The 13756-nt window shown below is 38.2% G+C and overlaps 1 protein-coding gene across 2 annotated transcripts; it reads right to left on the bottom strand.

Annotated features, from left to right (window-relative positions):
* Window positions 1–227: 227 nt before the first annotated feature.
* On the bottom strand, window positions 228–13015 carry LOC121864971 (cytochrome b5-like). 2 transcript variants are annotated; one of them, XM_042364207.1, is made up of 4 exons: window positions 12742–13014; window positions 4942–5070; window positions 3695–3762; window positions 228–2243 (listed from the first exon to the last, which is right to left on the bottom strand). In XM_042364207.1, exons 1-4 carry the CDS (start codon window positions 12895–12897, stop codon window positions 2156–2158), a joined length of 441 nt encoding a protein of 146 aa, XP_042220141.1. In that variant the 5' UTR covers window positions 12898–13014; the 3' UTR covers window positions 228–2155. The 2 variants fall into 2 exon arrangements, with proteins under 2 accessions (XP_042220141.1, XP_042220142.1); XM_042364208.1 differs by having other exon boundaries at window positions 2153–2374; window positions 12742–13015.
* Between the last annotated feature and the right edge of the window lie 741 nt (window positions 13016–13756).

The following is a 13756-nucleotide window of genomic DNA, read 5'->3' as shown; positions in this document are numbered from 1 at the left end:
TGCAACCTTGTCCTTCACAGATCTTCTGATTCGTTTCCAGCTATTTAAGAAGCCCTACTGATCTCCTTGACACTTCCAGCCCCCACTTGTGAAGTAGAGTGGTCATTTAGCACACCGAGATGTGTCAAGACATCTGATAAATTGTACCGTACTGTGATTTATATATTTGTGAAAAGAGGAATTACTCACTCAATACCTGAACAACTGGAAGAAGGAAATATATTGGGTATTACATAATTATTTATTCAAGTGTTAAATTTTAGGTTAACATAGTTACAAATTCTTGCTATGAATTTGATACAACCCATCCTAAAAGGTGGATTATATATTCAAAAACCTCCATAGTAGTGATGACTGTTTTATGCCATTGTTAACACACTTACCTACAGTATCACACAAGCTTAAAAATATGTTTTTATGCATGTAAAAAATCTTCCAATCACAGTCATTCCATGAAACTGCCAGATACATTAACAATTAAATAATAAAAACAGTGAATATATTATGTCTACTTATGTAACATGGCAAACTATAACTGAAGACAAAACCCTATCCCTATATATCCATTACTGTGAAGGCTGTTGCCATTTACATGGGTAGGATCAAGTGATTTTAAAGCTTCTCATAAAATTCATTCAAGTCCTAAATTATTCACCATTTAAAAAATAAAATGTAATTAAAAGAGGCACAAACCTAGGTGTCATAATCACAGCAAAGCAGTGAATGTATTTTAGGTCAGATTCAACAGTGTAACTGACATATGAACCTAGTGATGGAAGCTGCCAGTACAGTATTTAATATTGTGCAGTATTATAAACATATACAGTACCCTATATAGCTTCCTAACAGTTAATCAACAACATTGCTTAATACCTCACTTATGGGTAAATACAAGAAGACGAAGTAGCCACTCGCAAGAGTTATGGAACAAGATATGTTACATTCCTAAGCACCTTCATAATTCTCAGACTAGTACATCCAGACACATCACCACCTGATTCTATAATACTGTATACCCCAACATGAAAATCATTAACATATTAACTTGATAATACAAGAAACATTTCACATATTGTATCTAATGGAGAATCCACCAGGATAACCCTACATTAAGACAAGCACACCAACTGTACCTACATTGGCATTATTATTGACATTAAAACTATCCTCCAGTGTTAAATGTACTCTGTATATACTGGTTCTGTGATTAACTGAAAAAAATACAGTTGTTCCCAACTTCCCTGGAATGAAATGAAGCCTATAAGAGCTTTTCACGACGACAACTGAGTTGATGGTATTTTTGTATTACAAACTTTGGCTGAAAGTGAACATTTTATCTATTACCATAAAAAAAAAAAATACAATATACTGTATATATATAAAGTTAATTATATTTTCAATTCATGTAAAAAAATCAATTGGAAAAGACATATCGATACAAAATTATGACTAGTGATTTAAAGAACTGCCTGGCAACATTGGATGTAAAGTCATGCACATAATAAAGACTGAATAATGACATTAATTCATTAATTTTCCACAAGAGTTTTCACCTATTCTTGGAGACATGAGAGAGAATTCTTGACAGTGCAGTAATATTATCTTTATAAAGGTTTTGTGCTGAAATGGTGGAAGATTCTTGAACTGCTGGCTCCCAACAAACCCTAATTCTAATGCTGTTCTTTATACACATGATATGGAAAATAATTAATGTTCAATGTTATGACATTAAAAACCATTATATAATGTCAGCTCATATAACAGAGGGGAAAAACAGTACCTACTAAATCTTTACTCAACTGGTGACAAAATACTAAAACAAAAGATGAAGTGTAAGTGAAAATTAACCTCAGCATACAAAGGAGGGAGAGAGGGGAGGTACACCGGTAGTATTTTTGATGCTTTATTTTCCTTTTGTTGAGCACAAGATCTTAATAATCTTCACAGGAAAATATCCCTCCCCCAAGGATTTGATAATATGCTGAATAATTTTTTTTAGTATATTACCGTGATGATGTGGTATGCACTAAGGAACCATCAACTAGGAAACAATAGGGGGGGGGTTGACAATGATTAGGAAGTGGATGAGTCTGATGTTTCAAGTTCATGAGCCTGATACAAGGTACAAGGTTAAGGGACTGGGCATCTAACAGCATTAGCTTGCTTGAGGTAGGGCATACATCCTGTAGATCAACGATGCTACGCAAGCCAGACCCACCGGCACGAACCACGACCTCCAAGAGCTGTAAGATAAGCAGATCCTCATACATCTTGAAATCTCTGCGAATGGTTTGCCTTTCACTTGTTCAATACTTTATAGGCAAGTGATGCAGCAACAGCCAGCCCAACAGTTATCACCAACATTTTCCAGTTACTGCAACAATGAAACCACGAGTAATATACAAAGTTCTTTTATAGACCTGGTAAAAGGATTATTTTAATCATGATAGTCTAAAACAGAAAGTGTTTTAAAGGTTAATTGGTAAATGTTTCTCAACAAAATCATCCACTGAAACATTACTGTACTGCAATAGAATTCTAAGATTATCAATAAATCTAGCATCTTATCATGGCTTCTCTCCTTCTGGGGGTTATTTTCCTTGGTGTTAGCATTAGAACTCCAGCATGGTTAGTTCACATGTAAGGGATGTTGACCATAGTGTTAATGAATCATTCTTTTGAAAATATAAAATAAAGCAATTTTTTTACACAATGTTAGTGTGTAATGTAATTTCCTAATTAGCTTTAACCTATACACCAATGTAAATGTAATTGGGTTTCTTTTTCTTTTGCTTATAAGTGCATTTTTCCCTTTTCCTGGACCACAAACACCTCCTATCACAACCTCACATATGCATACTTCTTGAAATTTCAATAAATACACTTACTGCTGTATATTTTGTTATCATTATACATACAGTATTGCATTATGATTAACACACATACTTATTCCTGTACACAGATAACACCACACATGAAACAGTAACTAATGTACCTAAGAGTCAAGACAACCACTCACTGCCAACTTCTCACACACACACACCACTTTGCCGCCACCTTACATTCATACTCAAAGCACACCTAACAATAAGCTTCTGTTAATTTCTTACCCTTATATTGTAACTATTTAACTAATACACAACATTTTCACTATAAGATGAGCACAACACCTTTCAATGCCATTCTTTTCCACACAATAATATGTTAATTAAAATCACTGCCTCAAATAATATTGTGTACCGGTATAGTAATTCATTTTTCTAAGAGTAGAACTACAGTGCTATCGTATATATTTTCTTATTACAAGCAAAATGAAACTATTACAATAATTCATACATTATTCCCTCATTAGTGTATATGTCATTAGTATATATTAGTGTGTAATGTACCGTATATGTCATTAGTGTACGTAAAGGCCTACATTATGTCTTTCTGAAATATTACTATAACGGAGTTGCCACATCTATATTTTCTGAGATAAAAATTTAGTGAATGGAGTGAATTAGGTCCCTACCCATTTCCTAAGGAATAAATTTTGCTGAATAGTATTTTTTACCCTCATCTAACGTAATGTAATTTTTTTAAACTTCTTCGTTCAGTTTTCCTGTACAATGAAACAAACACATCTGTACCAAGCATTATTCCCTCATTAAATGTGTGAACATAGCAATCACCAAATCTGTTAATAACTCACTTCTCAGTTGAGGTGGATTCAGTTGCCCATGGCTTAGGTCCAGTGTCTTTGGTGTTCTTCCGATCTTCCTGAAACATATATAAAACCGAACAGGTGTCATTAATCTGACAATTAAAATGGAAAATGCAGATTATTTTACTTGGCTGCTATACTGTAATTACAGTATAAATGGCCACATACACATTCTCCCACATGCCTCGTAACTGGTTGGACCAATTCACCCAAGGATGCTCAAAAGTTTCTAATCAATTGTCAGTAAGGCAGAAGGCAGGACAGGAAGGGAAGCTGCAGGATGGGTGGGTGAGTGTTTAACACTGGTTTGGAAACAGAGTAGTGGATGAATGGAACAAGTTACCAAATATCATCATTAACTCGAATACACTGAATAGCTTCAAACATAGGTTGGATGCTTATATGAGCAATAGGGGTTGGGTGTAAGCGGGACTGCTCAATATGGGCCGCTGCAGTTTCCTCCATTCTTATGTTCTTATGTATCCTTTTTATTGATAAAGGATCTCCCTTCTCTCTCTCTCACTTGGTGATTCAACAACTCCTATTTCACTCCTATCATATTCATCTCTGATCTTCCCAACCATATGCTGGTAAAGCATCACTTGTATCAAAAAGAATTTCAAGTGATAGTAGAGGTTCATCAAGTGCTCGTCTTGAGCCTCCTCCTGTTTATCATGGGATGGTACTAGAAGCAATATCACAGGACTTTGGAACTGGTCTTTCCTTAAAGTTGATGTAAGCTGATAACTTAGTCTGAGAGTAGATAGTACTGTATTGAAGAGGCTGTGAAGAAATTTAAGATATGGAAGGATGGAATGGAGTCAAAGGCCTTGAGAGTGAATGTAACAAAACAAAAGTTTTATATATATATATATACTGTGTATATATATATATATATATATATATATATATATATATATATATATATATATATATATATATATATATATATATATATATATATATATATATATATATATATATCCATTTGTTGTTGTAGAGTCATGCTATGTTTTCTCTACATTAATTAGGGCAATTATTATAAAGCTACACACCTCCTTTCACCCTGGCAATGACTAGAAACTTTGAGGGTAAATAATTTCTGAAGGTGATATCATCATGTAGCTGTCTAAGACAATTGGCGTCTCAACAAATTTCAAACTGGATCAGGAATAATAAGTACACACACATCCACCACACAATGAGGACTTGAAGGGTTAATGGGGGGAAATTACCTCAACTAGTTCACCAATAAAGTACTCCTTCATCATTTCTCGAGCATCTGTAGAGTGGCCAACATCTTCAAAACCCTCTGTTGAGTCTCCACCTGCCTGCTCCAGAAGCACCTCCTCACCTCCAGGATGCTGTAAAAAGACTTGAGCATAAGAACAACACTCTTAGACAAAATTACTCATTCCATCTTTAGACACTTACACCTACTGTAGTGACAAAAGAAGAGTGAGCACCATAATTGACACGCAATACAGTACACCCTGAAGAGACCAAGAAATTCATCTTTTTTTGGACATCATGATCTTGAGCTATGTCCCTTTATGACCCATCCAGTACTTGCCAACAATACATAACAGAGACATGTCTAACTGCACAAGGGACTAACGAACCGATCAGTGGCGAAGAGGGCAAAAGTAAAGTCAATAGCTGTGTATCGTCAAGCAAAACCCCCAATAAAGTGGTGGTAATATTTTCTAAAACTCTCGAGTCAGCAAGATACCCACCTACCTATACTCACTCACTGCTTATCACCATGACACTTGATAGCATGCAGTCATCATGGCACAGCAACACAAAATCTAAAAAAAATCATAATTCAGACATCCACACTTTGGTGATGTGACAGTTTTACCAACCATCCACTCACACCACAACTGCCTTACACAGACACCCACACAACTTTATCAGAAACACGCACACAAAAATTATCTCAACCACAACCATCTTACAATCATAATCATCTCATAATATCAACCACAACTCTCTTACAAACACATCCACCTCACAACCCAAACTAACTCACACACACAACCATGTCACAATCACACACACAACCATGTCACAATCACACACACAACCATGTCACAATCACACACACAACCATGTCACAATCACACACACAACCATGTCACAATCATGCCAAAATAATCTTACAATAACAGCCATCTCACAATTACACACAAAATCGTCCCACTATCACAAACAACTCACTATCGCGCGCACACACACACACACCATAACCCTGAGGTGAGATCAAAATAAATGCAAGTCACCATGAGGAGGCGACCAACTGGAGTCCAAGGTTGGAGGGGGTGGGAGGGAGGAGTGAGAGGGAGGAGAATGAGAGGAAGAGTGAGAGGAGAGGGAGGAGGAGGGAGGTGAGGAGGAGGAGAGGGAGAGAGTGAGGAGGTGAGAGTGAGAGGAAAGTGAGAGGGGAGGGGAAAGGAGTGAGAGGGGAGTGAGAGGGGAGGGAAGAGTGAGAGGGGAGGGGAAAGGAGTGAGAGGGGAGGGGAAGGCGAGAGAGAATAGAATGCAACCAGTCATGATGAGGAAGGAACCTCAGCCCAGGACCCCGAGGCTTACCAACTGAGTGATGAACAACAGAGATCAGGAATAGGAAGGAGTGAGTGGGGAAAGGACGGGGGTCAATGAGAGTGGGGAGGAAGGGAAGGAGGAGATGGGAGGAAGGAGGGGATGGGAGTTGAGTGAGTGAGAAGAGGACGAGAGCTAATGAAGATGGAAGAGGAATGACAGGGAAGAATATGAAATGGAAAAGAAGACGAGATAGAACTGAGGGAGCAGTGCAAGGAGGAGGGTAGGGGGAAGTAAGGGGAAAGGGTGAGGGGAAGGAGGGGATGAGGAGAGGGAAAGGGTGAGCATGGAGCAAGATTAGAAAATGGGGATCATGGCAGGATTCCTCAAAAGTTCTTACCACTAATTTCCTGCATCTAACTGGCTCACTGAAGTTACAAAACAGAGATGGTAATAATAATGGCATAAAGGTGTACTGTATCCGAGAGGAGTAATAACAATCCAATAAAGAGTATTTCGACCCATTTTAAAAGGGATTCACTCCCGTTGCTCTGATCAATGTCATAGCAAACCCAATCATACAGATTTTTCAACAAGTTAGGGAAGTAAATATTAACATAGGTTTAAGCTTCTTGTACACGAGATACAAAGGGCTCCAATGCGGCACCTATGGACAGACTCACGTAAAACAAGATTGGCAGCTGTCATGTATGTTCTCACCAATGGAGAGTGTGTGTGTGTGTGTTAGCAGCATTGGTGTGAGTACAGTAACATGACGAGCAAATATTCTCTCTTGTGCTAATGACCAGTGTATCCTTTCGTCCATACAGCAATGGTTCTGCACCACTGTACCAACCTGCCAGGTAATAGCACTCTAGAAGAGTAAGGTGCAAATAAAATATTAAAGCCACTGTACAGGGTAAGTCCTTCCCTACTCCACCTCTTACTCTTTACTAGGCCAACAGAATAAAGATGTTGAGAAAGTTGAAGGGACATGTGATAAGCACAGAACCATAATATCCTCGTTCCACCCCTCCACTACACTTACCTCCCACTTAAACAACTGTAAGTGTAGAGGAGAATAACAAAACCAATTATAATACAGTATACTGTATCACATCTGGTAATACAGTACAGTCTCTGAAAGTGTATCTTTATTATGTCAAAATGTCTGACTGTATAATTTCATTGTTGCCTATACTGTACTAACAATTACTGTCTATAGCTATTTTTTCTGGATAAAACTGCATAAAAATTATCATAAATTTGAGTTACTTTCACCAGTATAACTCCAATTCCAAATCTTGAATAGCCAACTCGGCCCATGTTAAATAACCAACTGGGCCCACACATTACTAACTCGGCCCACCTTGCACACTTCAAACAAGTAGCCGAGTAGAAGTTCAGGAATGACATCTGGACCCCATCTGCTTGGAGTGTATTTAAAAGGAGTGTCCGCACAAATAACGACTGTGAAGGGTAGTATAATCGCCTTAATTTGAAAGCAAGAAAAGGACAACTTAACTTCTATCCGTTAATCAAGCTATTCCATAATGAAGCAAAACTAGTGACACAACAGGTGCGGCTCTTGTCCGACGGTAAAGTGCTACGAAAACAACGGGTCAAGTATGTACATCACCAAGGACAGCTCTTCAAACTGGGGGATGAACAGTAGTGGACGAAGATCTGCTAAAAATTTGCTACGAGCCGTTTCTCATCATGTGACTGTTTATCAGTAATGTTTGTACTTTTATGCTGCTTTTTATCATTGTAGTGTACTTTTGTACTTTTATCGTTCATGCAAAAATAAATGTGTAAAATGTGTTCGTTAACCTAAGTGGTCCGAGTTGGTATTTGATGGTCTGAGTAGGCAATGGGCCGAGTTGGACTGTATTCCTTTCACCCATAGAACAAACTGCCATCATATGCCCAAGTCATAGAGGCCAGCAGGTGCACCAACACTGAAGGATCACAACCACAGAATTCCGGAAATTCACTCCACTCGATCGATAAACAATTTTTTCTATGATCATTTCGGTCTCTCCTCGACTTACGACGGGGTTCCGTCCCGACGACCAGGTCGTAAGTCGATTTGGTCGTAAAGGCGAAAATAATACATAGAAATTCATCAAAAAAATAATTGACTCTTTTTCTTCTCAGCACCACGAGAACTCTCACTTTTACGCTTGCCAGCCATTTTAAAGGGAATTACAAATGAAAATTTTGTCAGTACACAGCGCGATCACTAACAACAACGACGGCCAAACACCAACTGAGCGGGCTATGATGTGGTTGCTGTACACCACGAGGCGGCCTAGCCCAAGCTATCGTATGGCGTCACATTACGGCCAAACGTCGGGACCCGAAAATACGTAATTTGAAAAATACTTTATACGACCATGGCCATCGTATGTCCGGGTTGTCGTAAGTCGAGGAGAGACTATACTACAATTCTGTCGCAAATTGATAATAAGGAAGTTATTTAATTTTAACAAGAATTAAATCAGAGCACCAGTTGCCCTTACGATATTGCTCAAATTGTGTGTTCATACGTTCGCTTACGTACTGACCACACAACTCAGGGTTATTACATAGTGTCTGGGGCTCTGGGGGCAACCCCCCCCCCCCCGGCTAGGGCCACCAGGGGTCCAGCAAGGTTTAGTTTGGTTATAGTATTGTATAAGTTAACACGGATAGAGTATCAGGAATTCAGAACACACAATTGATAGAACTATTACAGTGGTCCCTCGGTTAACGAGCGCCTCGGTTAATGAGCAATCCCTCGATTAACGAGCCGACTTCATGTTTTCGCTTGCATTTGGCGGTCCACCAGCTGTAGTATTAGTCCGCCAATACAGTAATCGGTTTTAGGGCTTAAATTCCTTACTATTTTAGTAAATATCAAGAAGTTTATACTATTCAATAATTTTAAAAGTTTAATATTAACTTTTTTAGTCTTTTAACAATTATTGAACATAATTGAAGGTAAAGAAACTAGTTTCTGGCGTGCCATCCAGCCTGTTAACACACCAGACAGACGTTAGTCTCTCTCTGTTTTCAGTGGAGGTAACATCTTGCTTGAGACTCTCTTCAACTAAACGCTTTTTTTCTGTGTTTCCAAGCAAATTATTGGTCATTTTGAAATATATTTTACATATTGACAATATATAATGCAGTGCAGTGTTGATTTAAAGAAAATAATCTTGAAATACACCAAGAGAACTAAAATTTTATGGGTGAAATGGTGCCATGGGGTGACTTCTCTTCCACTCCAATGCCTTCTCTTCTTCCTTCTCCTCCACCCCCATTCTAATTCCCATCATCATCATCCAGGAGCCTTCTACATGCACACCTCAAAGTAAGTGTACTTTTCTACCTTTTTTGTTGAATTTAGGCAATTTTCGGTGAGCTGGAACCAATTACCCAAAAACCCATTGAAACAATGGTTTTGGTTAACGAGCAACCTGCTGGAATGGATTGTGCTCGTTAACCGAAGGACCACTGTATTTCTACTATTTTTTCGTAAATAACAGAATTTCTGTTGCGCAATGTGTTCTGATGTTTTCTTGTTGCGAATCGGACAATTTTGGAATTCGCTTCTCCACAAATCACTCATTTTGGCTCTCTCCCACCCAGAACTCCCACGCTTTTCCCCGTTATTGTTAGGAGGGGCGGGGGGGCTAAATCCAAAACGAGTGATTTCCGATAAAAATGAATGTTAGATTTGAACCAATCGCATGAAAAACCATCAGAAACAAAAATTTTTTTTATCAGAATCTTTGGTTGCTGTAAACTGCAATTTTACCAAAGTTCCAAGTGATTATTAAGAAGATAACATTCACAACCACTTAGTGTACTGCAATATACAGTATGTCAAATATAATTTAACATGCAAGACAACACTGTACAAGGAAAACCATAATACTGTAAATATTTCTATACCTGTACAGTACGGTGCACCTCCAACTCTGCCCATCTTAAATAACCAACTCGACCCACACATTACTAACTCGGCCCACCTTGCATACTTTAAACAAGTAGCTGACTAGAGGTTCAAGAATGAGTCCGAGATATGTTTTATGTCTCTTTTGGTTCACTGAAATACGAAGAGTGTGAATGAGTGAATACCAAGGGTTCAATCGGTAAGAAGGACGAATTTTATGAGTTTACGTTAGTAGAACATGATCAATGAACCATGATTCACAATCATAACTTGTGCTTCTCCAGGTAACTTCAAATAGGGTTTGAAATTATTGCTTCCAGCAATTTGCCTTCAATTGATGTTAAACTGATTGGACAGTAGTTAAAGGATACTGGTACTACACCCGTTTTTAACGACAAACAAATTTGCTAAGGGCATACTAAGCTTTTCCTTACATTCCTTTAGTACTCTGGCAAATATCTCATCGGGATCTGGTGACTTATTAGGCTTTAGCTTGTCTATTTGCTTACCAACATCGTTACTAGTTACTACTATCTCACTCAATCTATTTTCTTCACTATCTCTGTACAGGCAGTCCCCAACTTACGACGGGGTTAGGGACCCAAATCCAGGTCGTAAGTCGAAAATGCGAAAATAATATAGAAAATCTAAAATGGGTGTCTACTTTTCTTCTCAGCACCACAAAACTCTCAGTTTTAAGCTTGCCAGCCATTTTAAAGGGAATTACAAACAAAACTGTTGTCAGTACACAGAGCAATCACTAACGTCGGGACTCGAAAATACGTATTGTAATTTGAAATTATTTTGGTATGACTGAAGCGGTCGTATGTCCGGGTGGTCGTAAGTCGAGGAGTACCTGTATATAGTCGGTGCCTCAGGTATCATGTTTAAATTTTCGATGGTGAAAAGTGTAGAAAAATACTTATTCAGATTATTGCTCATTTCTCCATCATTGAGTCAGCTCGCCGGTATTGGTCCAACCTTGCCTCGTGTTTTAGTTTGATACATTTGAAAAAATGCCTTGGGGTTTAACTTCGCCTCCCTTGCTACCTTCAGTTCATTATTCCTCTTTGCTTTTCTTATCTCAGTCTTAACCCTACTGGATAATACCTTATAATAATCTCGGAGGTAAACTTCACGATTTATTCTCCAACCTATAGCCTTCCTTTGGCCAATATTTTTTAAATAATTATTTATCCACTTGGGGTCATTGTTATTTGATCCGAGTTTTCTGTATGGTATGTTCTGCCTTTATGCATTAAGTAGCTTATTATTTAAATTTTTGTGGAACTCGTTATCCTTAACGTTCATATTTTGTGTAGGTGTCGTTGTCAGGTCTCCAGGTAAAGTGAGGTCGCTTTCTGTGGGTACATTGTTGTGAAATGTCAACTCAGATCTCGTGATCAAGTTATCCTCAACCGTCATTTTGTGAAGGTGTCGTTGTCTGGTCTCCAGGTGAAGTGATCTTAATTGTGAACTAAATATAAAATTATATATAAAAAAGATCACCTCTTCCACATATGTACAATGAAAGACAAAAGTCGTGTCGTGAAATTTGGTGAAAACATATGCCGAAGGGCTAAGCTTTTGGTGCTCCCTGCCTTGTGTTAGGGCTCTCATAATGTTTCACGAGTTATATTTAATCATCGGACAAAACAGTGACACGACTTTTGTCTTTGATTGTACGCTGCTTTTTATCAGTCATGCAAAAATGTGTAAACTTTTACACTTACTTTTTAGCCCGAGTTCATTAACCAAAGTGGTCTGAGTTAGTTATCCACGATGGTCCGAGTTGGTAATGGGCCGAGATGGACTGTAACCGTACAGTACAATATTATATTAGACACATTTCATGATTTTTTCCAAACATTAAATAAAATCCCAACAGGGTACAACCTTTGGGCCACCCTGCAGTTTCTTTAACTACTGTACCTCGCCACATGATGAGCTCCAGTAGCCAGTGGCCAAGGTAATTACTAAGTTTTCTACAGTACAGTAGTACTGTAGTTAAGGAGTGCCCCTCTCCTAGACTATTGCCAAATCCACCACAAAGTTACATCTAATTTTAGCAAAAATGAGGCACTTAAAGATATACAATTAACCCCGACAGTACTTAAGTCATCAGTTTTTGCTAGATTTAGACATAATTTACCGTCCATTTAGGATGGTAGCCAAGTTTCGGTTAGGTTAGGGCCTTTAACACCAGAAATGGTTCAGATTCATTCAAATCACAAGAACCAAAGGATTTTTTTTTATTGAAAAATCGAAACTTGGCTACTATAATAAATTTACCTAATTTACTTATAAATCTTGTCAATTAGTTGATGTGTCAATGGCACAGAGGCTATGAGCTACTTATTCGTTCTTCCTTCCTACCAAACTTATATTCAATGGATTACATCATCGCTAGGCAGTGGCAGGAGCAGAGTTCTGTACAGTACAATATCCACCGCCGTGTAACGCGTCCTCACATACAAATCTCCCCCTTTCTCCGACGGTGAATTAACTTACTGTGTTCAATCACCAACAATTACAGGGCGTTACTTACCTCGTCTAAGAATTTGGTTACATCATAGACTTTATCGTGAATCACAATCCAACAAGAGTCATTTTTTGTATGTTCCAATACGTCTGCCAAAGTGTACATTTTTGGCGAGGCTTTACTAGTTTCAACCAGCGAATTGTCCTTCTCTTCTTCCACCATTGCGCCTATGAAGGTAAAAACTACAAAGACTACCTCTAGTGAAGTACCAGACACCCTGCACTACAGTCCCCCTACGTCAACTGGTGAGTGGTGACTAGGGACGGATGGCGTGTTGCTTCTGCGCCTCCCTAATGGATCAGGAATATCTTGCAGGATCACTAAATTATCGTATTTCATTTGTGAATTTATTTACATGTTGCTAGAAAATGTGTGACGTTTAAATGCAATTTATTATATTAAGAAGAAAAACACAAACATCCTTCAACTGTTAACGAAAACTAGTACATAAAGGTAAACATTTACTACCATCATGAGCCGAGTTTTATGTTTCACGAGTAACTTCAGAATATTACTGACTGCAAAATAAAACAATAGAGTATATGCCTCTGTATCACAGGGTAGTTTATATAAACTCTAAATATCCACTAATGACATTTCTCGGAGGAATGTGTAATGTTCCGAGTGACCTGTGAGGCACCATTATCGTACTGTTGGTACCTCAGGAACTGCTTCACCGAGAAATAATAGTACCGTTGGTGGTAGATGTATTATGGAGTAGTGTATTAATTCAGAAAATTATCGTACATGATTTTTTATAAAATAATTGAGGTTCAACTTTGTGTCAAACTGTAATTTTACGAGCTATAACTCTGTCAACAGGGATATGATGAAATATTTCTTTATCGCCATGGTTTGTTGAGATAAATATTTAATGTATCCTTTTCGCAACTGTACGGCCTGTTAACTGCTTGAGCAGTCAGTCACGTCTCTTTTACACACTTTTGGCTAATCCTGGGCATGCACTGATTCCACAAAGTACAGTAACTTTACCTGCACCATTATTGGGTAAGGGGAGTAG

Source organism: Homarus americanus, unplaced genomic scaffold, assembly GCF_018991925.1.
Source record: "Homarus americanus isolate GMGI-L3 unplaced genomic scaffold, GMGI_Hamer_2.0 scaffold2539, whole genome shotgun sequence".
Lineage (NCBI taxonomy): Eukaryota > Metazoa > Arthropoda > Malacostraca > Decapoda > Nephropidae > Homarus > Homarus americanus.
The sequence above is the reverse complement of the archived record's forward strand: the minus strand, read 5'-3'. Positions and strand labels throughout refer to the sequence as shown.

Coding starts and splice junctions, on each gene's coding strand:
- LOC121864971 (XM_042364207.1), bottom strand. CDS start 12,897: ATGGTGGAAGAAGAGAAGGACAATTCGCTGGTTGAAACTAGTAAAGCC. Junction 3,763..4,941: donor TTATTGGTGAACTAGTTGAG/GTAATTTCCCCC, acceptor TATATGTTTCAG/GAAGATCGGAAGAACACCAA. Junction 2,244..3,694: donor GAATCCACCTCAACTGAGAA/GTGAGTTATTAA, acceptor CTTATCTTACAG/CTCTTGGAGGTCGTGGTTCG.